Source organism: Emydura macquarii, unplaced genomic scaffold (genome assembly GCF_026122565.2).
Source record: "Emydura macquarii macquarii isolate MOO-44397 ecotype Brisbane River unplaced genomic scaffold, CSIRO-AGI_Emac_v2 contig_1551, whole genome shotgun sequence".
Taxonomy (NCBI): domain Eukaryota; kingdom Metazoa; phylum Chordata; order Testudines; family Chelidae; genus Emydura; species Emydura macquarii.
The window spans coordinates 11,686,789-11,711,890 of NW_027131688.1; the positions used below are offsets into that span (position 1 = coordinate 11,686,789).

The 25,102-nt window shown below is 46.0% G+C and overlaps 3 protein-coding genes across 5 annotated transcripts in view; 2 read left to right on the forward strand and 1 right to left on the reverse strand.

The window, feature by feature from the left end:
- The first annotated feature begins 307 nt into the window (after positions 1–307).
- On the forward strand, positions 308–14,269 carry TOMM20L (translocase of outer mitochondrial membrane 20 like). Its single transcript, XM_067554876.1, has 5 exons — positions 308–951; positions 9,560–9,603; positions 10,566–10,647; positions 11,816–11,958; positions 14,130–14,269. Exons 1-5 carry the CDS (start codon positions 465–467, stop codon positions 14,178–14,180), a joined length of 807 nt encoding a protein of 268 aa, XP_067410977.1. The 5' UTR covers positions 308–464; the 3' UTR covers positions 14,181–14,269.
- Positions 14,258–24,980, reverse strand: TIMM9 (translocase of inner mitochondrial membrane 9). Of its 3 annotated transcripts, XM_067554878.1 has the most exons (6): positions 24,807–24,946; positions 23,796–23,887; positions 23,208–23,361; positions 17,578–17,641; positions 16,989–17,084; positions 14,258–14,839 (listed from the first exon to the last, which is right to left on the reverse strand). In XM_067554878.1, exons 4-6 carry the CDS (start codon positions 17,614–17,616, stop codon positions 14,705–14,707), a joined length of 270 nt encoding a protein of 89 aa, XP_067410979.1. In that variant the 5' UTR covers positions 17,617–17,641; positions 23,208–23,361; positions 23,796–23,887; positions 24,807–24,946; the 3' UTR covers positions 14,258–14,704. The 3 variants fall into 3 exon arrangements, with proteins under 3 accessions (XP_067410979.1, XP_067410980.1, XP_067410978.1); XM_067554879.1 differs by lacking the exons at positions 23,796–23,887; positions 24,807–24,946 and adding an exon at positions 24,964–24,980; XM_067554877.1 differs by lacking the exon at positions 23,796–23,887 and having other exon boundaries at positions 24,807–24,954.
- Positions 24,967–25,102, forward strand: part of KIAA0586 (KIAA0586 ortholog) — a 117,092-nt gene continuing 116,956 nt past the window's right edge. Inside the window, exon 1 of the mRNA XM_067554875.1 lies at positions 24,967–25,092. Within this exon, the coding sequence (XP_067410976.1) occupies positions 24,996–25,092 (97 nt within the window). The 5' untranslated portion in view covers positions 24,967–24,995. The remainder of the gene's footprint in view (positions 25,093–25,102) is intronic.

Here is a 25,102-nt window from a genome sequence, read left to right on the forward strand (position 1 = left end):
TACCCAATAATATCCTTACTCTAATGGAATTTTTACTAAAGGATGGGAGAGGTCGGGGTCAATCAGTCAGTAATCTGACCGTTGAACCTTTATGCAAAAATAATTAATGGATACAGTTGGGTCACACACCAATAGCCCATTTTCTTTGCTCTCTGCCGTGTTAACGTTTACTGTGAGCTGGCCCAGCTCAAAGTTCATGGCTGGGAGTTTTCCCTCGCTCATGGGCTGAGTGCTTCACTCCGACAGTCATGGGAAAAGAGCTGGGGTCTCCCCTCGAGCGCTGGCTCGGCATCCGGCCTTTAGCAAACCCCCTTCTCTGCGCTTCAGCTTCCTCGTTTGCAACGTGGCTGGAGCGAGTCAAGCCGGACTGGCAACAGCCCCCGGGCGGGGGTGGGAGCAGGAGAAAGGGGGGGCCCGGATCGTGCTACGGCTGGGACAGGCTCCGTGCGGGCGGGTTCAGGGAGATGAACAGTCCGGCTGGGAGCCGACGCAGCCACAGAGAGGATGGGCAGCGAGTGGTGAACGCGGCCAGCCCGGCCCTTCGCTCCTGCCCCCGCCCGGCCGGCCAGGGATCGGGGCCCGAGAGGCACAGCCGCCAGCCAGATCCCGCGTCTGCTGCTGGCCAAGGCGCCGCTGAGCCAGCGCCCTGCGGGGAGAGCGCGGGGCTCCCGCCCAGGCCCGGCCCGGCCCAGCCTGAGGGGCAGAGGGAGTCTCTCTCTCTCTCGTCGCCGCTGGGGCCCGCAGGCCGGCTCTGTGCCCTGCCTCAGCGCAGCCCGGGCGGGGCGGGCTCCAACTCCAGCCCGGGCTGGGCGGGGGCGGCCATGGGCGGCTGGGCCCGTCCGCTGCTGCTCCTGCTGGCCGGGGCCTGTGGCCTCGCCCTGCTCGGCTACGGCGTCTACTTCGACCGGCAGCGGAGAAACGCCCCCGACTTCCAGCGGAAGCTGCGGCAGAGTGAGTGACTGGGCCCCGGATCCCGCCCCGCCCGGCTGAGGCGGTGCAGGGCAGCCCCAGCCCCAGCCAACGGCCTCCCGCCTCAGCCTCCGGAGGCCAGGCGCGCCGGGGCACCCCCTAGCCGAGGCCAGGCATCAGCACCCCCCGTTCTCGGGCGGGGGCTGCAAAACCCACCCCAGGCAGGCCTTCCCTACCCCCCTCCTCTGGCTGCTCCCGGGCAGTGTCTGGGGGGGGGGAGGAGCTGCAAGACCCCCCCCTCGCCCTCCAGCAATGCAGGACGTTGGTCCCACACAGGCTGTGGGGAGAGAGGGAGCCGCTGAACTGACCCCCCCTCACTCACACTCACTCACACACACACACACACACACTCTCACTCCCTACTCAAGTTTAAGGCCCACGCCACAGCCCTGCACCTTCCCTTTCCACTGCCCCCCTCAGAAATAATTCCTGCCCCAAATAAATCCCACGCCATCACCTTCCTCAGCACAGGGGGATTTTCACACCTGCTTAAATGGCTTTAATCCATGGCCCCTTCTCGAAAGTGCCTCAGGCCATGGCTGCGCCGCGGCAGCCCGCGAGGGATGGACACTTGTACTCCTGCAGCGCGCACTCCTCCTCCAGCAATCGAAGGGGTTTCCCCCATCACTGTCGTCAATCCACTTGGCCGAGAAACCGTAGCTGGGTTGAGGGAAGAACTCTGCTGTTGCCTGAAAAACGTCTACACTGGGGGTTAGCCCGACCTTACCACACAACGGTTTTCACAGCCCTGAGCTAAGTAGCTAAGTCACTCTAATTTTTCAGTGTAGATCAGGCCTCAGGCACTTAGCTTAGCAGCATGAGACTGACGGACTTCCAAAGAAACTTAATGCACCTAAGGGTATGTCTACACTGCCGGCGGCATTGTTGGCAGTGCAGGATCGATTCCGCAGGAGACCTGCTCAATCGATCCTGGAAGTGCCCTCCGATTGACGCTGTTAATCCACCCCCGCAAGAAGAGTAACGCTGTGTTGACCGGAGGGCATTTCCCATCAGCGCAGTGCAGTGGGGATGCCCAAGTAAGTAGAAGTTCTTCTTCAAGTGCTTGCTCATGTACATTCCCAATTTAGGTATGTGTGTGCGCCACATACACCTGTGCTGGAAAACGTTTTCCCTTAGTAGTACCCACACATGTGCCTGCATATAGGTGCCACTGGCTCCCCCTCCCTCTCAGTTCCTTCTTGCTGCCAGTGACGGTGCTGGAACGTCTCTTGCCTTTGCAAGAGACTTAGCTAAACCTAGTAGTTTATTCTTGGTTCTAGTATACATAGTTTGTTGTTTAGTTGTAGTTAGTACTAGTTGGTTAGTTGTTAGATTCCCAGGGTAGGGCATGCCCCATTCCCTGGGATTTAAACCCTGTGCTTCATGTAAGAAGCCTATGCCGCAGAGTGACCCACATCAAAGTTGCCTAAAGTGTTTGGGGTATGCGCATGTCCGTGAGATGTGCAAAATCTGTAAAAGATTTTGCCCACGAACTAAAAAAGACCAAGATATTTGTCTCAGGGCCATCCTGATGGAGTCGGCACTTAGATCAGAGTCAGAGCTCGGTAGATCGGACTCAGTACCGAGCATGATGACCTTGGCACGCAGCGTGCCTCCGGCACCCTCTTCCTCCTCGGCACCGATCACCATCTCTGGTACCAAAAAAGAAGCTGAAGAAGACTCATGCGGAATGAGGTCGCTCTCCCGCGAAGAAGGCAAAGGGGGACCAGGTTTGATCCGCAACGGGCCAACCATCCTCCCCACTCAGAAGGGTCCCTCGCCATTGCGAGCGTCGACCTCAGTACCGGGTCCTCCACAGACTCCAGGTAGTAGTAGAGGCCCTCACCGCTGGGTGGTGCCGTCGACTCGGGAGGCCTTCCAGGCTATGAAGGACCTCCTGGCACTGCCTGTGCTGCCAACGCCAAGGGATGGCAGGCCTCCGAACTGTATTTGGCACCGGCACCGACGGATAACATATTGAGGGACAGATCTGCCCGACAGTCCCTGTCTTCGAGGCACCGTTCGCCAGTGCGTAGACGTTATCTGGAGTCGAGACCACACTCTCTGGGTCAGGACAGTGTCAGACAGGACTCCCATTGCCGGTCTCCGGAGGACAGGCACCATGCGGAACACGGCTATGTAACTGCGGAATGATGCAGGTCAGTGGATTCATGGCATGCTTCCCCGGCAGCTCAGCCCCACTTGCCTAGCCTGTATAAGAAGCCGAAAAACAAGAGCCGGTCCCGTCATGCCCATCATTCGGGCTCTCCATACTGCTCACTGGTGCCGGTGCATCAGCTAGCTCCACACCGCACCGTGCGATACGCGGAGTTGGCACCAACCTGGCTGTCGGACAGCACCTCCTTCTCAGACAGCGAGGTTGTTCATACCAGGCAAGCTCTGGCCCTGATGCCCGGCTTCCTGACGGTGCCACCAATGGGAGTGTGGCCACAGGGACAGTGGCCCAGACTGTGGCCTTATTGGTGGGGATTTCCCTTGGGGATGCCGCAAATTGACTCCGTGAGAGGAGCATCGGTACCACACTCCTCCATCCCCCAGAGTTCAGCACTGCATCTGGATTCAGACTCTGACTGGAACGATTCACGTGCTTCGAACCTGGGAGGAACCACCACACCCAGAACGGAAGCCCCTCTCCCAGCTCAGGTGCCGGCCTCATCCTCGTCGTCACCTGACAAGGCGGTCGCAGGACCCTCGGCTGTGGTGCCGATGGATGACTTCAAGGTGCACCAAGACCTATTGAAAAGGGTTGCCTCTAACTTGGGCCTCAAGATAGAGGAGCTGGACGAGCCGGTTGATGAGCTCTTTGAGCTACTGGCCTCGGTAGCCCCTAGTAGAGTGGCCCTCCCAGGCCATGAGAGGTTGTTAAACTGGCCAAAGCCCTGTGACAAAACCCAGCCTCCCTGCTCCCCACCTCTAAGAAGGCAGAGAGGAAATATGTGCTGGCTAAAGGGTTTGAATATCTTTACACTCACCCCGCACCGGGATCACTGATGGTCACAGCTATCAACGAAAGGGACAGACAGGGGAAAGTCAGCTCAACCCCTAAGCACACAGATGTGAAGAGACTTGACTTATTTGGTTGAAAAATTTATTCCATGGCCAGCCTGCAGCTAAGGGGTCTGAAGCCATCTTAGAAGAGGGGAGATCAGTGGACAGAAATCCCTGTGAGAGGCTTCTGATGCAGTGGACTCTGCAGCCAGGACAATGGCCTCGGCCATATCGATGAGATGGGCATCATGGCTCCAATCCTTGGGACTTCCAACAGTCTATCCAGGACCTCCCTTTCGATGGCGCGGCCCTCTTTGCCAAGCAAACAGACTCCAGGCTGCATGTCATGAAGGACTCGAGGGCAACTTTGAGGTCCCTCGGCCTTTATACACTTTCTTCTTCCAGGAGGCACTTCAGGCCCCAGCAGGAGCAGCAATCTGGGAACCACTCCCACCGAGGCTCCTATAAGAAGAAAAACAAAGCTTACAGGAGGCACCAGAGCCGCTCGTCATCTGCCAGCCCTCGACCAGGCTCCAGCCAACACAATTGGGGTGGAAAGCAGGCCTTTTGAAGGTGTGCCTGAGAGCAACCTACCAGTTCTACTCACGGATCCAAGCCCCCTTCTGTTTTTCTCCCATTTCCTCCCAGCCTGGGCTGCCGTAACATCAGACAGATGGATGCTCAGCATGGTGGCTATTGGTTGTACCCTCCAGTTTGCCTCACTTCCGCCTTCCCACCTACCCTCCCTGTCCCTCTTCAGGGACCCGTCTTATGAGCAACTCCTCGAGCAGCAGGTGCAAGCACTTCTGCAGGTGGGCGCACTGGAAGAGGTTCCATGGGCCTTACTTATTAATTATGAAGGCAAAGGGAGGTCTGAGACCTATGCCTCAACAAGTACTTCAGAAGGCTAAAGTTTCGTATGGTTTCCCTGGCCACCATCATTCCCTCTCTGGATCCAGGTGACTGGTACGCCACTCTTGATTTAAAGAACGCTTCCTTTCACATTGCAATGTTCCCTGGTCACAGGAGATTCCTGAGGTTTACGGTAGGAGACCACCATTACCAGTTTGTGGTGCTCCCTTTTGGCCTCTCAAGTGCGCCAATGGTCTTCACCAAGTGCAGCATACCTCCGAAGGAGAAGGGTGCAGGTGTTCCTTACCTGGATGATTGGCTCATCAGGGACAGGTCAAGGTCTCAGGTTCAGGCCAGCATCACGGTTACCCGAAATGTTTGCCAAGCACTGTGTCTTCTAATAAATGAGCAGAAATCAACATTAGTACCTGTGCAGAGGATGGAATTTATCGGGGTGATGCTGGACTTGTCCAAGGCCAGAGCATTCCTTCCAGTGACAGAGATCATAACCCGCATTTTGTCGCACTCTCTCACAATAGCCAGGGTATGCCTCAGCCTCTGGGCCACATGGCGGCCTGCACCTACGTGGTCCCCCATGCCAGACTACACCTCAGACCCCTACAGATGTGGTTGGCGTCAGTGTACTCTTCAGTCAGGCACGACCCAGACAGGATACTTACAGTTCTTCTGGAAGTACTTAACCTCCCTGGTGTGGTGGACGGGCCCGCATCAGATACTCTCGGGAATGCCCTTCCAACAGCCCCAGCCGTCAGTAATACTGACCTCTGATGCCTCGGATCTGGGATTGGGAGCTCACCTTGGTTCCCTAAAAACCCAAGGCATGTGGACCTCAGAGGAAATGCAGCTACACATCAATATCAAGGAATTCAGAGCAATTCGTCTGGCCTGTACAGTCTTCCTACCACATCTCTCCAACAAAGTGGTGCAGATACTCACGGATAATACAGCCGCAATGTACTATATCGACAGATAGGGTGGGGCCTGGTCCCCAGCCCTGTGCAAGGAGGCCGTGTGTTTCTGGGACCTTTTCATCACTCATGACATTCACCCAATAGCAGTTCATTTCCCGGGGATCAACAATTCTTTGGTGGACCGTCTCAGCAGGTCCTTCTGCTCTCACCACAAATGGTCCCTCCATCCAGAGGTGATGACTCGCATCTTCCAAAAGTGAGGCAGTCCCCAAGTGGACCTCTTTGCCGCCAGGGCCAACAGGAAATGCCATCGTTTCTGTTCACGTTAGGGTCTCAGTGCAAGCTCTATCAGCAACGACTTTCTCCTTTCCTGGTCAGGGAACCTCTTGTACACCTTCCCCCCATCCTTCTGATCCACAAGGTCTTCCTGAAAGTAAGAGACAAAGCACAGGTCATCCTTGTAGCACCAGCGTGGCCTCAACAACATTGGTTGGGATGCTGCTGGAGCTGGCAGGGCCTAGGCAATGGTCCCTGCTGCTGCGACCAGACCTCTTGTCCCAGGACCACAGTCGCCTGCTCCACCTGAATCTGGCCTCCTTACACTTGATGGCGTGGGTGCTCCATGGCTGAGACAGGAGGCGCAAGCCTGCTAAGCCCAAGTTCAGCGCGTGTTAACTCACAGACTGGGATCTGCTATTATTGTGCTCAGGAATTGACACGACTCTCGTTCGATAATGAAGAAAGGCTTTAATTACTATACTTATAAACTTATAAAATGAGCCCCCAAACCAAAAGTCCAGTATATTTTAGCTGCAAAAGCAGTTATCCTCACCAATGCAGGCAAGAAGTGGCGATGGTTTCTTAGCAGCTTCCCCCGAGAGCCTGGATCCGTGGTCTCAGAAAACAGCTGGGCAAGATGGCAGTTCTTGTCAGTTTCTTGTCAAGAGTGATTCTTCTCTCTTGAAGCTTGCCTGCTTGCTTATTTCCATTGCTTCTCTTTTATATTCTTAAATCCAATGTTTTTCAAAGCATTTTGGTAATTTACATGAGTAAACACAGGAATTTCAGAGAACAACACAAGAGGGAGAGACCTATGTGCTTTACTTAGTGAAAAGGGTGCTAGCCACCTAGATATGTTGTGTAGTTTCAGTGTTCCACCCTTCAAACAAAGGAGTATTGGGGTTGTTGTGATTAAATTGAGCAATACCTGGGGTGGCATCCAGCCATTAGCTTTGATCATAAGGTATTTTGAGAGGTCTGGAGCCATGGAGGTCTAGCACGCCTGGCATTTAACACATTTCTGTTTACTGCATAGATGAGTTACTCCCAGAGGATAAGTTCATTAGGGAAAATGGTCCAGACAGAGAGGCAATTAATAAACAGTTACCTTAATGAAATACCAGACATACTTTGAGAATAGAAAGACAGCATGGGTGTGTTGCAATGAGAAATCATCACCCCTTTTCAAAAGGGACTCCAGCCACCATTTCACATACTCTGCAATATGCAACTTATTAATTTGGTAACTTAATTTTATAAGTAGGCCCAGCCTAGCTGAAATTTCATGGTCTACAGTGTGTGCTCTTGGAAAGCAGGAAGCCGTCTACCAGATCGGCCTATAGATCTAAGTGGAAGCACTTCACCTGCTGGGCAACCGAGCATGGTGTTTCCCTGATGGAAGCATCAATTCCAATAATTTTGGCGTATCTATTCCATTTGAAACAAGGGGGGGTTGGCCTTCTCATCCTCAAGGTCCATGTGCCAGCCATATCTGCTTTCCACCTCTTGGTGAAAGGCAGAACAGTCGTTTTGCACGAAATGACAGCTAGGTTCCTTAAGGGATTAGAAAGGCTTTTCCTGCCAATAAGGGAGCATTCTCTTCAGTGGGACTTGAACGTGGTCCTCTCCAGACTCACCGGGCCTCCTTCGAGCCCATGGCTTCCTGCTTCCTTACATACCTGGCCTGGAAGGTTGCCTTCTTGGTGGCTATTATGTCTGCCAGGCGAGTTTCGGAGATCAGGGCGTTAACATCAGAGCCACTCTACACGGTGTTTTATAAAGACAAAGTCTAACTATGCCTGCACCCGGCCTTTTTGCCTAAGGTAATCTCTCATTTTCACCTTAATCAGGATATTTTCTTACCTGTCTTTTGTCCCAAACCTCACAGCTCCAGTGAAGAGATGCATCTACACCGTCGGGCCCTGGCATTTTACATCGACAACCAAGCCTTTTCACTGCTCAACACAACTCTTCATGGCAGTTGCAGACCGGATGAGAGGGCTGCTGGTTTCTTCGCAGCGGATCTTGAAGTGGATCATGGCCTGCATCCAAGCCTGCTATGAGTAGGCTGGAGAGGCACATCCAGTGTCCTTGAAAGCCCACTCAGCAAGAGCGCAGGCATCATCTACGGCCTTCCAAGTGCAGGACCCCATACTGGACATCTGCAGGGCAGCTACCTGGTCACCAGTACATACCTTCGCATCTCACTACGTCTTGACGCAGCAAGCTCGGGACGATGCTGGCTTCAGGAGAGCGGTGCTTCAAGTGTCACGTCCATGAACTCCTGCCTGCCACCAGAGAAACTGCTGGTGAGTCACCTAAATTGGTAATGGACATGAGCAAGCACTCGAAGAAGAAAGGTTACTTACCTCGTAACTATTGTTCTTCAAGATGTGTTGCTCATGTCCATTCCACACCCGCCCTTCTTCCCCTCAGTCGGAGTTCCAGCAAGAAGGAAGCAAGGGGGGAGGGGGGGAGCCGGCAGTGCCTATATGCGGGCGCATGTGCGTGCCGCTGCAGGGGGCGCTAGAGCCGGCTGGTATGGCTATCACTAGGGGAAAACGTTTTCAGCACCGGTGCATGTGTGGTGCGCACACACACCTAAATTGGGAATGGACATGAGCAACACATCTCGAAGAACAATAGTTACGAGGTAAGTAACCGTTCTTTAGTAAGTCAACGGGAGATACGCAAGCTACTCTAAGCAGCTTACATATCTCCCATCGACTGCTGATAAAATCCGCCGGCAGTGTAAACCAGGCCTAAGTGTCTAGTAATTCACTTTAGAATAGGACCTAGGCTTTTAAAGCACTTAAAGCCAATTTTCTAAGGGTATTTAGGTGCCTAAAGATGAAAATCCCACTAGAGGACTATTTAGAACAGCACTTAGGCACCCCAGGAGTTGGGTACTTTGGTGGTTTGGAAAATCCCACTAGGCACCTGAATACCGTTACAAATCTTGGCTATAGGGTAACATTTTCAAAAGTGCCAAAGTGGCTTAGGGGTAGCAGTCTATGGTTTTTTGAAAATCTCAATCCAGATGCTTACTTGGCTAAATTCTGCCTTGAGCAAGAATTTCTCATCAACATCTGAGATCATCAACAATATAAAACTGAAATGTAGCTAGGTTTCCTTCCCATCATGATTTGGTTTTTTAATTTGAAAATATTTTGATGTACTTAATAAAGTATCTGCAAATATCTATAAGGGAAATTCAACTCCCTGAGCATCTTTCATTTTAGAGGTGACTCGTTATAGAAAATGTAACATGATATAATCAGTTCAAGAAGGGTTTAAAATATTTATAAATAAAAAAATTAGGTACAATTTACTTTTATAGGTTTCTCTCTCATATCTCTATCTTTCACTTATATCTGTTTCCATGTTAGAGCATCAGCACATTTTAGATGAAATAACACTAATATGGAAAAAAAGCTTTGGCGAAGCAGACTTGACAATCTTGTTGAAGTTCTGAACTATTAAGCTTAGATGTTAAATGCACCATGTTACATTTACAGAAAGAAGAAAAGAACGTGAAAAGGCTAAAGAGAGTGATGCTGAGGTGAAACATTCAGTTTAAAAAATCACTTAAGCTTAGTAGAAAGACTATTAACTTAAAATTGAATGTCTTTTTGATTGTACTAACCTGAGCCAAAGCACAAAGGGGAATTAGGCACCCACCTTACATTTGTACGCTTGAAAATCCCTCCCTACATTGCGGGGAAGGAAGGAATTTATGGTCCGATTTAGTACCTGAAATTCGTTTTTAATTTTTAAAAAAACTGGATTTCAAATGGACTCTAACTCTAATATTAAACATTTGAGTCTAAAGTTATTTTTGATATAGCAAATTTGTAGCACCCCTGCAGTTCATTTATACATTCATAGTTTTAGTTAACCTTAATCTGCTAGAGAAAATAGGTAGAGTCTAAGGGTACAGTTATCCACCATGAGTACTTCCTCTCCAGCCCCACTTCCCAGGGTGGGAGGATGTGAGGAGTCATCTACCATCCTTCATTACAACCACATCCTCGGTCACTATTGAGATATATTATCTGTATCGTGAAGACAAAGCAACGTATGTCTTCCAAAATTCAGTGCATGGAGCAACCTTCGTTTGCAGAGCTGTAATCTCCCCAAAGAGCAGTTACAGCCCTTCTCCAACACACATTTTGCACTAGCACTAGGCACTGAAATCATTTACACTATTTAGCAAGTTAATTCTGAACTCCAGACTACAGAATCCTGTCAAAAAACTTCTGTAACTTTATTCTTTTTTAAACAATATTGTTTGGGCCTAACAGTCTGGGAAAAGCAAATGACCCTAGGAGCAGAGGAGGGAAATCAAAGATGTGTCAAGAAAAATGTTGATTTGACAAATATAAATGGCAATATACAAGACAGCATTGCAAATTAATCTTTTGAGAAACTATTTTCACTGTAGGTCAGTTTTCATAGTACAGAGATGTCAGTTGCACTGGTGGATGTTATTTCTAAGCTAAAAATATTTTATAACATCTTTAGTTATGTGAGATGAAAAATATTGGAAGGATACAAGAATTCTTTCTGCAAGAGGTGCAGCTGGGAGAACACTGGTTATCTAAAGGTAAGGACATAAATGGGCTCTTGTCAACAGCTGTAGGCTGTGTATGGCACAGGGGTTCTCAAAGGTTTTTTTGCTGGGACCCCCTTTGAAAATATTTCAAGCTCGGATGACCCCCTCTCCCCTATGCCATGCCACCATTACTTCTGCGCTGCTGCTGGGGCCGTCTTCAGAGCTGGACACCCAGCCAGCAGCTGCTGCTCTCCAGCCATCCAGCTCTGAAGGGCTCTGGCTTTCCGCCATGTGCAGGGTTGACAGCTGCAGTTCCAGCATGTGTGGGGGCTGACAGCTTGTGACCCCCCTCCCCCATAATAACCTCCCAACCCCCAGTTTGAGAACCCCTGGTATGGCAGTTGGCTTGTTTTTCACATTATAAGTTACCTTGAAGTGCTCAGCTGAAGTCAATGTGCACAGTGTCATTTTAGCACAGACAAACAAATTGTTTTGTCAGACCCTGAGCACAGTGCAAACTTAGAAGTCAGGCCCTGTCTGCTCCACTTCATTTCAGGCTGGTGAATAGCACCAGGCTTGACTCCAATACACTCCCCACACACACTTGAAAATATTTGGGAAAGAGGTGTGGGGGAAGAGGCAATGGGAATTAGATTTGGAAAATTAAAATTGTTCCTGGATTACAAAGAGTTAAAAGGTTTTTAAAGGCAATGTCAAGAGGTTAGGAGGCCTGAAAGTAACTTATTAACCCCAGCCCTCTCTAGCAACTGAACTTTGAAACTCACTAAAACTGTCTTTTAAAAAAAGCTACTGAAACAGGCTAAAAAAGATTCCTAATACATCCTAACCTTCTTCTCCTTCACCTTTCTCACTGCACCCTCCCCCCCAAAGAACTGTCCCCAAAAGACAAACTCTGGCACTTGTCCAAATCACTTAAAAATTACTCCCCCTTTGTTCTGCTTAGTTCAGACAGCCCCCTCCACCAAGCATTTGTGGAAAGTTGGGTTTCTGACTAACTGAACACTTTTGCAGAAGGGGGAATCTGCTTTCCTCATATAATTGATTTTTCATTGGAAAACAAAACAAAACAAATTGGATTGTTTTCAGGGTTTTTGGGTTGTTTTTGTTTTTAAATGAAAAGCAACATTTTTCCTGGGAGGGGGAAAAATGTTTTCCAACCCATTCTAAAATTTAATTTAAAAATATGAATTTGCTTCAGGAGAACATAAGAAGAGCGTGGAGCATCTCACTAATGCCATGTCAGTGTGTGCACAGCCACATCAGTTACTGCAGGTCTTCTACCAAACCCTACCCCCACAAGTCTTTGAGATGCTTATGCAGAGAATACCGTATGCAACACAAGTATGTATATTTTTAAAAAGAGAAACTACTGGTGTGATATAGACTGAATGCTATATTTAGTCAGCAATATACATTCAAATAGAGGGGGGGTTTGTTTGTTTTGTAGAGAAGCATTGTTTGTACAGTAAAGTGTTGTACAACTATATCTCATTGTCACTGGTTTTCTGCATTTTGGAACTGTGGTTCCAGCAGTAACATTAATGATGTAGCTTTGGCAACTGAGGTAAACTGTTGAAGCCATAAATTGTCAGGAAAGGGCAACATTTAGTAAGAAAGGAATCAGTACAGCAGGCTCAAGCTGGACTGATTATGAAAAAAAAGACCAAGCAGCATCTCTCTCTGCCTTTACGTCCTCTAAAGAATACTGGATTGAATACCAATTACTGGGATTTCAGATCCATTCTTTAAGAGGAAACACCTGAAGCAAACATCTGCACCGAGTGGAATTTAGCAGCCAGATTACTTAATAGAAAGCCTTTTATTTGAGTTATAATGAAAATAAAATTGTTAGATCTTATTTACAGTAATGCATATTTGTTGTGTACAACTGAACAAAGCATAGACCATGCCTGTTCTGTACCTCATTCAGAAGTAGGCAATTTGATAATGAAATAGCAGACTGTCATACTTCTACACTAACATTCAGACTCAAGAATTAAAATCACTGGAATAAAATGTTGTCAAAGAACCATTGTTTTCATTACCTTGAAAACACACACCACCATTTAATTTTCATAAATGCTCCTGTTTTATCTCAGCACTTCTCTATCAGCAGAAAATGTCATATTTAAGTACCTCATATTTTCTTGACATTTCCTCAAAGGATAAATATGCTGGGTAACCTAGTAGCATTCAAGGAACAATTCATATACCATGCGGTAAACATGGGTTTAGGAGTAACCTTTGGATTTCTTCTTTCTTGTGGGGGAAGTATGCAGAAGTAGTTCTGGGAGTGAATGCTGCCAGTTAACATGCTCCCATGCCATTCATGAAGGAAAAGAATGTAGGCCAAATTCAACAATGGGATAAACTGATAGACCTTCGCTATCAACAGAGTTGTGCCAACTTGCACGTTTCTTACGGCAGCTGTCTGCTCTCGTACCATAAAGGCAAGTGCTACAGACTCAAAGAGATGCAGGGGTGGAGTCAAGAAGTCACCAAGTCCAGCCCCCTAGGTTGAGGCAGGACAAAGTGAGCCTAGATCATCCGTGACAGGTGTTTGTCCAACTTGTTTTTAAAAAAGCCTAATGGATGGGAATTTGACAGCGTCTCTTGGAAGCCTGTTGCAGTTTAACTGCCCTTATAGTTAGGAAAAATTTTCTAATGTCTAATTTAAATCTCCCTTGCTGCAGTGTAAGCCCATTACTTCTTGTCCTACCTTCAGTAGACATGGAGGACAATCCATCACCATCCTCTTTATTATAGCTCTTTACATATTTGAAGACTTATCTGTTCCCCCCATAGTCTTATTGTCTCAAAGACTTAATATACCCAGTTTTTTTAACCTTTCGTAATAGGTCAGGTTTTCTAACCCTTGTATCGTCGTTGCTCTCCTCTGGACTCGCTCCAGTTTGTCCACATCTTTTCTAAAGTGTGGCACCCAGAATTGAACACAGTACTCCAGTGGAGGCCTCACCAGAGCAGGACAGTTACCTCCTGTTTTACATATGATAGTCCTGTTAATATACATTAGCCTTTTTTCCCAACTGCATCACATTGACTCATTCAGTTTCTCATCCACTGTAACTATGACAGCAAACACTGACAACTATGCGGAGTAAGGTGTTTCAACCAGTTGGGCACCCACCTTACAGTAAAATTTCATGTAGACCAAGGTTCCCTGGTTTGCTGATGAGAGAATGTGATGGAGAATTGTATCAAGAGCCTTGCTAAAATAAAGATACATCAAATATATTGCTCCCCCCATCCACTAATCTGGTCCAAAAAGGAAATTAGGTTGGTGGGGCATGATTTGTTCTTAATGAATCCATGCTGGCTATTCCTTATAACCCTATTATCCTATGACAGCTCAGAAGCCTTTGGGAGGGGGGGGGGGGGGCATAGTGAAAGAATGCTAGTTAGGGAAGGTGTTTGCTCTTGCCATTCTCAAATAACTAGTCACATGTTCCTAGCTAATGAGGTAATTAGTCACTAACTTATCTGTTTGTCAGCGACTTCAAGCAGCACTGAATGAGCAGAATTGTGGAGAAGAGGAGAAATGAAAGATGGCAGGAGTGTTAAGGCAGGACTCTAGCGGTACAGCCTATAAATCCTTGTTTGGAAAGAAAGTACATACAACTGTAGAGTTCCCATTTATTGTACTTTGATTAAATAAAAATTGTTTGAAGACATTTTTGTGTATATTTCTGTACAGCACTTTTTGCATTAAAATTAACACTTGTAGTGGAAGAAACAATAACAAAAAAGGGTCCTCTCCCTCCCCTGCCCCCAGTCTAGTGACCAGCATAACCAGTCTGCAGGCCTCTAGAAATGGTTGTATCAACATTATTCCATTGCACAGTAAAAAGGACCTCAGAAATAGGCTCTGTTAGCTAGCTGGCCATTTACCAACTCCTGGTATAGCCCATAATTGTTTCCCCAATGGTTTCCACCTGCCCAATGGTCTCTGAAACTCTGCTGTGAGCTGGTGGACACACCCACAACAGAAGACAGACCAGCACACTTCCACTTGCAATCCAACAAACATTGGCATTGCTTTTAAGGAAGGTTGGAACAGAATTCTCTTTTAACGAGGTTGCCCAAGAAGTCCTGCTTTGGCAGCCAGAGCTTCGTTCTGTTGAATATGATACTCCTGAAATCTCATGGATATCCTCTGCGTCATTTTTAAATACTTCTGTAGGCAGTGTTCTGAGCACGTCATCTACAGGAAAAGGGAGACACAGAAAGACCACAACAATGATTAAAGGCAAAACTGACAGAAGACAGATTATGGTGGCATGTGACTAGGTGAATACACATCTTATGTCCTATGCTTCTGCTGCCTTTAGCCACAAACTCACTGTTCAGCCTGTTTCTGATGAAAAAATGTCAAGTTTAGTTTTCAAGAAAAATATGAAAAGAAGAGTTTTCTTTTGGCATTCATTCCAATGGAAAATTACCATGGAAAATCTTTTAAAAGTGAAATATGTTACGTCCCCATCTTAACCCTACAATCCTCTGAAATGAAATCTGCAGTCTCTTACCTTATGGCAAAGGCCAACATTACATCAGTCTCTATTTCTTTAAATGCTGTTTGAACCGTCTACTGCCCAGGGCAGCCAAATGTGGCCTACTATGTCCTCTGTTCATTTTAGACTTCCTTTGGGGTCCCTTCAACTAACTGTATCTACCACCTGTGGTGTCTACTCAGAGGACTTTTCCTAGGGCTGCTGCAGTCATCCTTGCCATGCTGTGGCTCAGCTGGCTGGGTTGGTAGTATGCCCATTCCATGTTCTGCATCGCATTTGCAAAATGGGTTTTTATCAATCTAAAGCAAGTTTCCAAAGCTATTCTTGGGCCAATGTTGCATATGTTGGACATTATATCATGCCCCCAACCTAGCTGTCATTACTGAAAATGAATTGGTAGTTACAGTGAAAGCATACAAAACTTACACACAAAGGGAACAGGTCCTGTTTGCTTCATTACTGAGAAACTAGGATTAAGAAATGGGGAAAGGAGGTCTAAACTATTGTTGTCTGGGCATCAGCTACCTTGTAAAACCTGCTGAGCAGGATCACTATGAGGGAGCCTGTAACAGTTCCAAGCTATTGTTCCCAGAGGGAGAGGTATTCAGGGGATGGTGCCTTGGGAAGCCTAGACTTCCAATAGGGGTTGCTGTGTGGAAAAGAGACCAAAAAAAAATTTTTTTTTAAATTGTGGTATTGCTCAGATGAGATTCCTGGAAGCTTTTGATTTTTACTTAATAAGAAACAAACTTGAATAGGAACATAGGAGTTGCCATACCAGATCAGACCAGTGGTCCATCTAGTCCAGTATCCTGTTTCCAATAGTGGCCAGTGCCAGATGCTTCACAAGGTGCAAGAAGCCCTGTAATGGACAATTATGTAATAAACTGCCCATAAGGAAAGTTTCTCCCTAATCCCCATCTGTTGACAGCTGGCTCATGTCTTGCAGCATGGGGGTCCCTTAACAGAGTACAAAAGAAAAACAGCTAACTGCAGGTTGTTGTTCATATCCCAAAATCTTCAAGGCTCTACAGACATGATCCATCAGGATTCTCGCTCTTGGATCTTAGCTTTTTAGCACAAGAGCAGCAGAACTCCCATTAAGAATTTTTTTATCCCTGAGTGGTAGCAGGATAAGGTACAAGCCTAACCATCCTCCAAAACATTTCAGTCAGCTCCTCTAACTGCACAGGAGGTGACCCTCCCATATTGCTAAACCAATTCAAAATACCCTCCAAACTCCAAGGGAAAGTGGGAAGGTGAGTGAGCATTCCAGATTTTCTCTTCAGAGGAGTAGATTACAGGTTGGTAATTATCCCTTTCTCTAAAGAATTCTCATTCCTAAACAGAGCCTCTAGGAATGCTCCAGAACAAACTATGGGGTTGCTGCTTGTTGCAGCCGTACAAGGCTGATGCCAACACTGAAAACAGGGAGGCTGTCTCATAGAGGTGAAGAAAATAAGGAGGAATATCCTGCCCTCCAAGGTCTAATTGTGCAATGTCCTGTCAAGTGCCCGGCATGCACTTAGTCCTGCAACTACTGGCCTTAGGTGTCAACATTTTTCAAGAGCTGTGGCATGGGAGTTCAATTATTTGAATGCAAGAAAGCTAAGAAGCAAGAGGGAGAATCCTATCAGAATGACATCTGCACAGAAACAGAACCACAAAGAAGTCATTTTCCCTTCCTTCAGTTAAGATTTCTCACGTGCAGGCTGCATACACACTATGTTAGTTTAACTAATTTTTGATCAGATCAAAACTTTCAAAGCTGCTTATCAAATGAAATCATCACCATATAGCATTTCCATAAAAGAGAAACCCAAACACACAACAGCTGCATACCTCTTCTGATTTAACCTCCCTGGTAGTGAAATCTTTCACACAATCCAGGAAACAGGTTTCTGTAAGTTTATTGTATGTCCCAAGAAACTCCTTGAACTGTGAACAAATTGAACAGACATTTAATATTAAAAGAAAAAATTTTCAAACTTTTCCCATGTACAGCTTGCAATAGCTGCATGTATCAGTCAGTGGCATTAACAGAACAGACTACTCATTTAAAGTGACAAGTCACCAAGAGTAATTTAATATCAACGCAATAACATCATTTGATGCTGACACCTATTGTTCACCAAGATCAAATAGTAATCCAGACCTGCTGATGGTCAAAACAATGAAATCTTGGCTACCTACTGTTCCCAGTTCATAAAAGGGAGTTAAGCTACAACTCAGGCAACATTTTACTTGGTAACTAACTGGGGAAAAAAGCTTCATTTCATATATGCATGCTAGTAACTTCCCTGCCTTTGAAAATAAAATGCTGAAATCTCTTGAAAGTAGTTTCCATAAAACTCCGTTACTGAGCTTCAGTTTGTTGAGATAATGCAAGCGTCTCAAAACCATCATTTATTAATACAGTACAGCATCTTACCTGTTTGATCTGATCAGATTCTGATATTTGCCCAGCCATATTCTATTAGTCTGCAATCTGCCACCTAATTTTAAGATAAAATGTGTCATAATTCACACCAAAAAACAAATAAGAAATAGAACATTCGAAGGCTGAATAATATTCTGTCCTTTAAGCATAGTCAGATGTAACTTTGGTTTCAAAGAAACAAGAATAAGTGTCTTAGGCCTTGTCTACGCTAGCACTTACGCTGACAAAACTTTTGTCGCTCAGGGGTGTGAAAAAAACAATCCCCTGAGCGACATAAGTTTTGCCAGCATAAGAACTTGTGTGGACAGCGCTATGTCAGCGGGAGATGCCCTCTTGCCCACATAGCTATTGCTGCTCATTTAGGTGGTTTTATGATGTCGGCGGGAGAGCTCTCTCATCTAGTGTAGACTAGCCTGTAAGCTCCCCGCATGATCTGCATCTAACAAAATACTACAAGGACAGGCTTATGTTTGATTTAAAGGGACCGCAACTGGTTACATTTGGCTCAAATTTCACATCTTGTAAAAATACATTTTTATAAAATCTAAAACCAATAATGTTGTAAAATTCCAATAGAAAGAGTGTTTTGGGGTTTGCTTTTTTTAGCAGCCCCCCGCAATGCTATAACGGAAGAGTCTTATTCACTGTCCAAAATGACAGAAATTCAGAGGAATGAAAACACCACCCAAGTAGTGAAAGTATATTTTAAGAATTAAGTTAAATTTTAATAATCTAATTCCTTATCTATTACAAATTACCCCTTAGTGATTTTTAATGCGTGACATGATTCTCACTGACAATATCCATTTAAATAGAAGCTATCAATCAATTAAAAAAAATAATATCCAACATGGTCAGATACCACACCTTCTCAAGTTCCCCTGACAGTTTTTATAATCACATTTTTCTGTTTCTTTAATGTTGCTCTTCTTTATTGCTGTTTGAAAGGTCCAAACAGGCAAAACACTTTATACAGAGAAAACAGCAAATCTAGCTATAAGTAAAGTGCTGTCAGATACACACAGTAAAACTGAGAAGGGGGGAGAGGGGAAGACCTTTCAGTTATAGTAAGCAAGAGTACTAAGAGACAGCTACACTTGGATAAAAGAAAGAGCATCCAATAGTATTCAAAACTGATTAAATTAATTTCACCCCCACCACCTCTCAGGAACCAATTTGTGTTTTTAAAACATCTAATGTATTAGTTCAAAAAAAATAAAAATAAATAAAACTACAAATATTCTGCCAGTGAATCTAGCGAGTTAAATATAAGGAAATATAAAGAAGAAAATAGCATTAAAAAGGACATGAACAACAGCTGAGGAAAAGTAAAAGTATGAACACTAATGGAGTCCAAGAGGAAAGAATTTAAGAAGGCATCTTCAAAGACAAAGACATTCCTTATATAGTGCGGTAAACAAGCTAAGGCTTGGGAATATCCCTTTAGCCTTTCAAGGGAGAGTAGTCTGCAATTCAAGAAGGATGTTGGTAAACCCAAGAGGGTTCACAGAACAGCCAAGAGAATCATTAAAGGATTAGTAAACATGCCTTACAGTGGATTCAAGGAGTTCAGCCTATTTAATTTAACAAAGAGAAGATTAAGGAGTGACTTGATCAGTTTCTAAATACCTACATGGGGAACAATGGCTGCAAGTTAAAGCTAGACAAATTCAGACTGGAAAAAAGTATAAATTTTCAACAGTGAGGGTAATTAACCACTGGAACAGTTTACCAAGGGACATGGTAGATTTTCCTTCACTGGCAATTTTTAAGTCAAGATTGGATGTTTTTCTAGATGTGCTCTAGGAATTATTTTGGGGGAAGTTCTATGGCCTGTGATCATCTAGTCTGACTTCCTGTAGAACACAATGGTGCCTCCTGGCCTTGGAATTGATTAATCTATGTATGTTGAAAGCTGTTCCCTTTACACATTGCCTGAGGCTCGCTACAATCCCTAGGTGAAATTAACATTAAAAATTTCTCACTAAATCCTCTCCACTCACACATCTTCAAACATGCCCAAGTAAACAGATGAACCTTGCAGCATGTCCTGAAGATCAACTGACTCTGGGCTGGTCTAAGCTTAAAACTTTTGACAGCGTAACTATGTTGGTAAGGGATGGGATTTTTTTGCCAACATAGCTGTGCTAGCAAAAGTCCGAGGGAGATGCAGTTATACTAGGTGTTTTTACTTGTTTAGCTTATTTTCATTCCTGGTACAGTTGCGTCTACAAAATGGCAAAACTTTAAGTGTAGGCAAGGCCTCTGGTTGTCATATCAAGGCTGGCGTGATGGTGGGAAAAAGGGAAAGAAAAGGAAAGTAAATTCCAGGGTCAAGGGCTCTCCACTGAGAACAGCCTACCCGTTCCCCACTGTACAAATCTGAGAACTGTTAGCTCAAGCGTCTGAACAGATCTCAGCTGTCAGTGAGCAGGGGAGAAGAGGCAGTCTCAGGTATCAAGAAACCAAACCAGAGCCCTCTGTAGATTAGAACCTTGAATTGCACCTAAAAACAATTTAGAAGGTAGTACAAATGTAGTATGTTCCCTATGTAAAAATTCACTAAGAAAGTGGGCAACTGTGTTCTACATTAGCTTAAATCTGTTCATTAGGTAAAGGATCCATCCAGAGTGCTTCGAAAAAAATCTAACCTGGAGATGGCACACGCATAGCTAGCTGGCAACATCTGCATCAGATTGGAACTTCTTAACCAAGATCAAGTTTAAAGAGTGAAAATCTAACATGGCATATCACCTAAAAGCAGAGTGCTTAACAATGATCAAAGCAAAACTGAGCTTTATCAAAAGCACATGCCTGTGCTTGGGTGGAGGGTAAAGGGTATATATTTGGAGCTAGCTACAGTCTAGTAAAGTCAGAACCAAGACGGCTCATTATCAGTGAGTGTTAAAACCCTACTGAGAAACAAAAGTCCTGTCTCCACCAGGGTACAAAAAGCTAATGGCCTCAACTCCCAGCACTGCCACTTCCTCACATTTTGTATTCTGTTCACCTTTTTTAGTTATCAGACCTGATGTCCTGCAATTTTGTCACTAATTTAAAGAGATTAAAATTGAGGATTGAGATAACTGAAATTCCAGAAAACTTTTGCACCTGAAAAATAGCTGTTCTTCCATATGGCTCTACTGCACATCTTCAGTGGCTGTCACTCCTAGATGGCCCCATACCTCCAGAATATGCTATTTGAATGTGCCCAGAGATGCACACTTCTGGTATGTTTACATTATATATCATACCTGCTTCTAGAGTTGTTGTTCACCCCTGGTCTGTGAGACTAAGGGAAGAATGATAAAATAATCCATTTCTGCCTGAATTTTAGAATCTGTCTGGAGTGTTAGTCACAGTTTTAATGGCTAAACTTCTTAAGTGGCTGCTCAAAGCACGCAGAACGTGTCAGGTGTAACTTTTGTACTAGCCCAGCCCCAAGATGGTAGAGGACTGCTTTGGGCTAACCATGACTTCAAAATTAGGTGCTGCATTTTTTTAAATGAGTCACCTCAGGGGAAGGCAGATAGCCAATGAATAAAACTACTACACTCAAGGTAGTGTATGGTTAGACTACACAGCTGCATGCCCTGGACCACCAGGGAAGTGTAAATACGTGGAATAACATCACTTCTTAAAATGTTACAGAACTGCTATTAACATTTTCAATATATCAAAAGCCATTTATAGTTGTTTTTTTTTTTTTAACGTAAGAAAAAAATTTGCAAATTAAGGTTGGGTTTTTTTTACTATTAAGTGTAAAAGCTTTCCTTCCCCCATGATCCCCTTTCCAAAGGTTATAACAGACAGTGAGCCTGTTAGATCCTAATGCCTGTACACATGGCATTCTCAGCCTCGCCAGCTTTGCTGTAGAAACGAAAAAATATTCTAAAATTCCTTTCTGCTGGCTGCCACTCCCATTGCCATGGAAACATCTGATCTCCATGTAATCACAGCTTTAAGAAACCTGCTTTTCTTTTGATAAAAACAGTGATTAGGTTGAAGCTTCCTAGCCGGAGCTGAGCCAATCATTTCTCTGTTTCCATGGCACTGGGAGCAGCAGCGAGCACCAGTTGTCAGAACTTCTCTAAAATTTCACAAGCGTGGGAATGGCATTTTCCCAGCTGTACCTACAGCCATTAGGAGGCAATAGGCTCATGAACACAATTGTTCTGAGCAATTTACTTGGATACAACATTGGATTCTCATTACTGTCAGACTGGGACTGTGTGGCTAATGCTGGATGATGAGAGCTATTGTATACAAAATGTGCAAAAATTTACAATGCCATAAGCAGCCTAATGAGATAATCAGCAGAAGCATCTATTACGTAATCTAGAAATCTGAAGTTACTGGAAGCTTTTCTCATGAGAGGTAGAAAGTATTTTTCTATATGAAAACAAATAATCTTACTGAGGGACTATATAATCTTGGCTTGTTTTGAAGGCTCGGCATTAGAGTAAGGTTCAACTGTTACCTGAATTTACGTTGCCCCTGTAACCACCACATAGTACCTTTAGGTCCATCAGTAACACTTATGTATCCGGCCCACTGTGGGGGGAGGAGGGCAGTACATTATAAGTGTATAGATTTTCATGGCAGGGGAGAAGTGACAAATCACAGAAGTGTGTTAAAATCTCACAGTTTGGGAAGTAACAATCATGCAGTTAAGAGTTGTCATGCTGGAGCTGAATTTAGGAACTTTTTTTTAATCCACTGAAGTAGTTTCAGACATACTTTTATTGGAACTAGTCAAAGTACAACTACACAGAAAACCACCAGGACTGAGACTAATTCACACTAAATTTAAACCAAGGCACTGACAACACAAGACCCAAGAAATTCTGTGTTAAGCGTTGGTGTACTTTAGATCCTCCAACCATAGACCCAACCAACACATCAAAAACAGCTTTGGAGCGCCCTCTTGTGCTTGAGAGTCAGAGCACAGGTCGTCAATACCTTTGAATTATGGTACTTTGTATTGTTTTATTTCAAACCTTTGTCATGCTCTTAATGTAATTTTCATGCATAAAATATTTTTCTTCTAGATTATTCACAGATTATACTCAGAGACTGCATGTATCATGAACTACAATCCAGTGCACGAGTAAGCAAGCACAGTTCTTACTGGACCTTTCTTCCATGGAGTTCAGTAAGTCCAGAGCTGAATTTGGCTTAGTGAGGCTGAACGTTAGAGATATACTAGAAACATCTTGAACAAATTCTGAGCATGCGCAGTAAGTCATTTTTAAAAAAATGAAACTGCTTCTCCCCTTGGGTGGTCTCCAATCAAAGTACTACCCAGGCCTGATCCCTCTTATCTGGTGATCTGATGAGGTCACAGCCTGAAGTGGAAAGGCTGCAGGTAAAGCAGATTTATCTTATTCCCTCCTTCCTGCTATTTTCACTGCATGCTTCAGGTCTCATCTTCAAAAATACATTGATTTCTTTCCCTCTTTTATGATCACTGAGCCAAATTCCAGCCTGAGATAAATGGATAAAATGCCAATGAAGTCTGTGCAGAAAGGTGAAAAGTCTGAATTTGGCCTTTTTCCCCATCCCATTCCCAATTTCCTCCTAGTTTTGAAATGGCATTCTTTTGTTTCTGAATCTCTTACCAGGGTAGTATCAAATGTATTAATCCCTTTACAAATTTTGAAAGCCTGGCTCAGGTCAGCCTGAAGTCTCTTCTCTTGCATCAGAAATAAGTCCAACAGATTAACTTTTCCTCATAACTTAGATTCTTCAGACTCTTTTTGGTCCTGCTGAACCCTGCATAAGAAACATAAGAAAGGCTATACTGGGTTAGGCCAATGGTTCATCCAGCCCAGTATCCTGTCTTCCGACAGTGGCCAATGCCAGGTGCTTCAGAGGGGAATGAACAGAACAGGTAATTATCAAGTGATCCATCCCATGTTGTCCATTCCCAGCTTCTGGCAAACAGAGGCTAAGGACACTTCTCCTATGTTTCTTAAATGTAAGAGAAAATATTTTCTTCCATTCTTTTACTGAGGTTGTTTTTACTCAATTCCCTAAAAATTAACACACATTATCACAGACTCATAAACTTTAAGGTCAGAACAGACCATCATGATCATCTAGTCTGACCTCCTGCATACTGCAGGCCACAGAATCTCACCCACCCACCCACCAACATATGGAATTTCTTTAGGAAATTATTAAAATGTACAATAAAAGGAACTAACCATGATAAATACTGTACTTTGGAGAAGTTCTCTAGCCTGTTACAAAGGAGGTCAGACTAGATGATCACAGTGATCCCTTCTGGCTTCGTAATCTATAAAAAAACCAATCCTATGGATATGGGATGTATGACCTTGATAGTAAGTTATCACAAAGCTCTCGCTCTTCTACACCTATCTTGGGATATCATTTATTCCCCTGTTTCTGTGAGAGCCTCAGAGCCCTGGTGCATTCCTATCCTCAGCCTGTGGAAAGTAATACTCTAGCCTCCCGTGCGCTGTAACACTTGGTGTAATTTTGGTTGTGGGGTTTAGCATGCGGGCGCTGTTGGCGACCTATGATACACAGGGGGTCAGACTGAATGATGCGGGGGGGGGCGGGGGTCCCTTCTGGCTTTAAACGCTGTGACCACGACTTACACGTACAAGCCAGTTCTTCAGCGTGCTACATCTCCTGCAGGGTTTTATACCGCCCGGCAGCAGCTGATCATCCGCCACGTGAAATCGCTGCCCCCAGCCACGTCCCTAGCGGCCTCTGAACCCTCCTAACCTCTGATCGCTCCTGCCAGCCTCTTCCCGCGGGGGCAGGCGCCGCGCCGAGCCCTGGGGCCGGGCTGCTGCCGCATGAGGCGAAGGAAGGTCACCGGCTGGCGGGGAGACTCGGCGGGGGGAGCCCGAGCCACCAGCCGGGCCAAGAACACGTGAGGCGGGGTGGGGGCGGGGTGGAACCCCCCGGCCCAGAACCAACCGCCCGCCCCGCCCGTGCCCCGCCAGCGGGCAGCCCCTCCCCCCCAGGCGGGGAAACTGAGGGCACAGCCCCGGCCCCGCACCGCTCACACGCGGGGCCGAGGATGGAAGCCGGGAGCCCTGACGCCCAGGCCCCGCTCTCGGCCGCTGTGTGCTGCGCGGGCCGGCTCCGGGGCCCTGCTCGAGACCCTCAACGGCCTGCCCCCCCCCGCGGGGAGGGGGGGGGGGCCGGCCCAGGGGTGGGGGCAGGGCTGCCCTACGACTCACCCGCTCGGCTCTGCGCGCCCAGCCTCCGAACACGTGAGACCCGGAGCCGGCCCGGCAGCCTCAGCTCCTCCTTCCGGCCCGCAGTTTCGCCACGTTTTGCCCTACCCGGCCTCCGCCGCCTGTGGAGACGAATCGGCGCATCCGCGGATAGATTTACCCTGTCTCGCGGGGCGGTGGGCGGGAGAGGGGATGTGCAGCATTCTAAAGTGTCCCCCGTGCCCCGGAAGTGCCTTGGGGGGTCCACAGTACAGAGCGGACAGCCGTACCGGAACAGGAGCTGAGAGACGTAAGCGGCC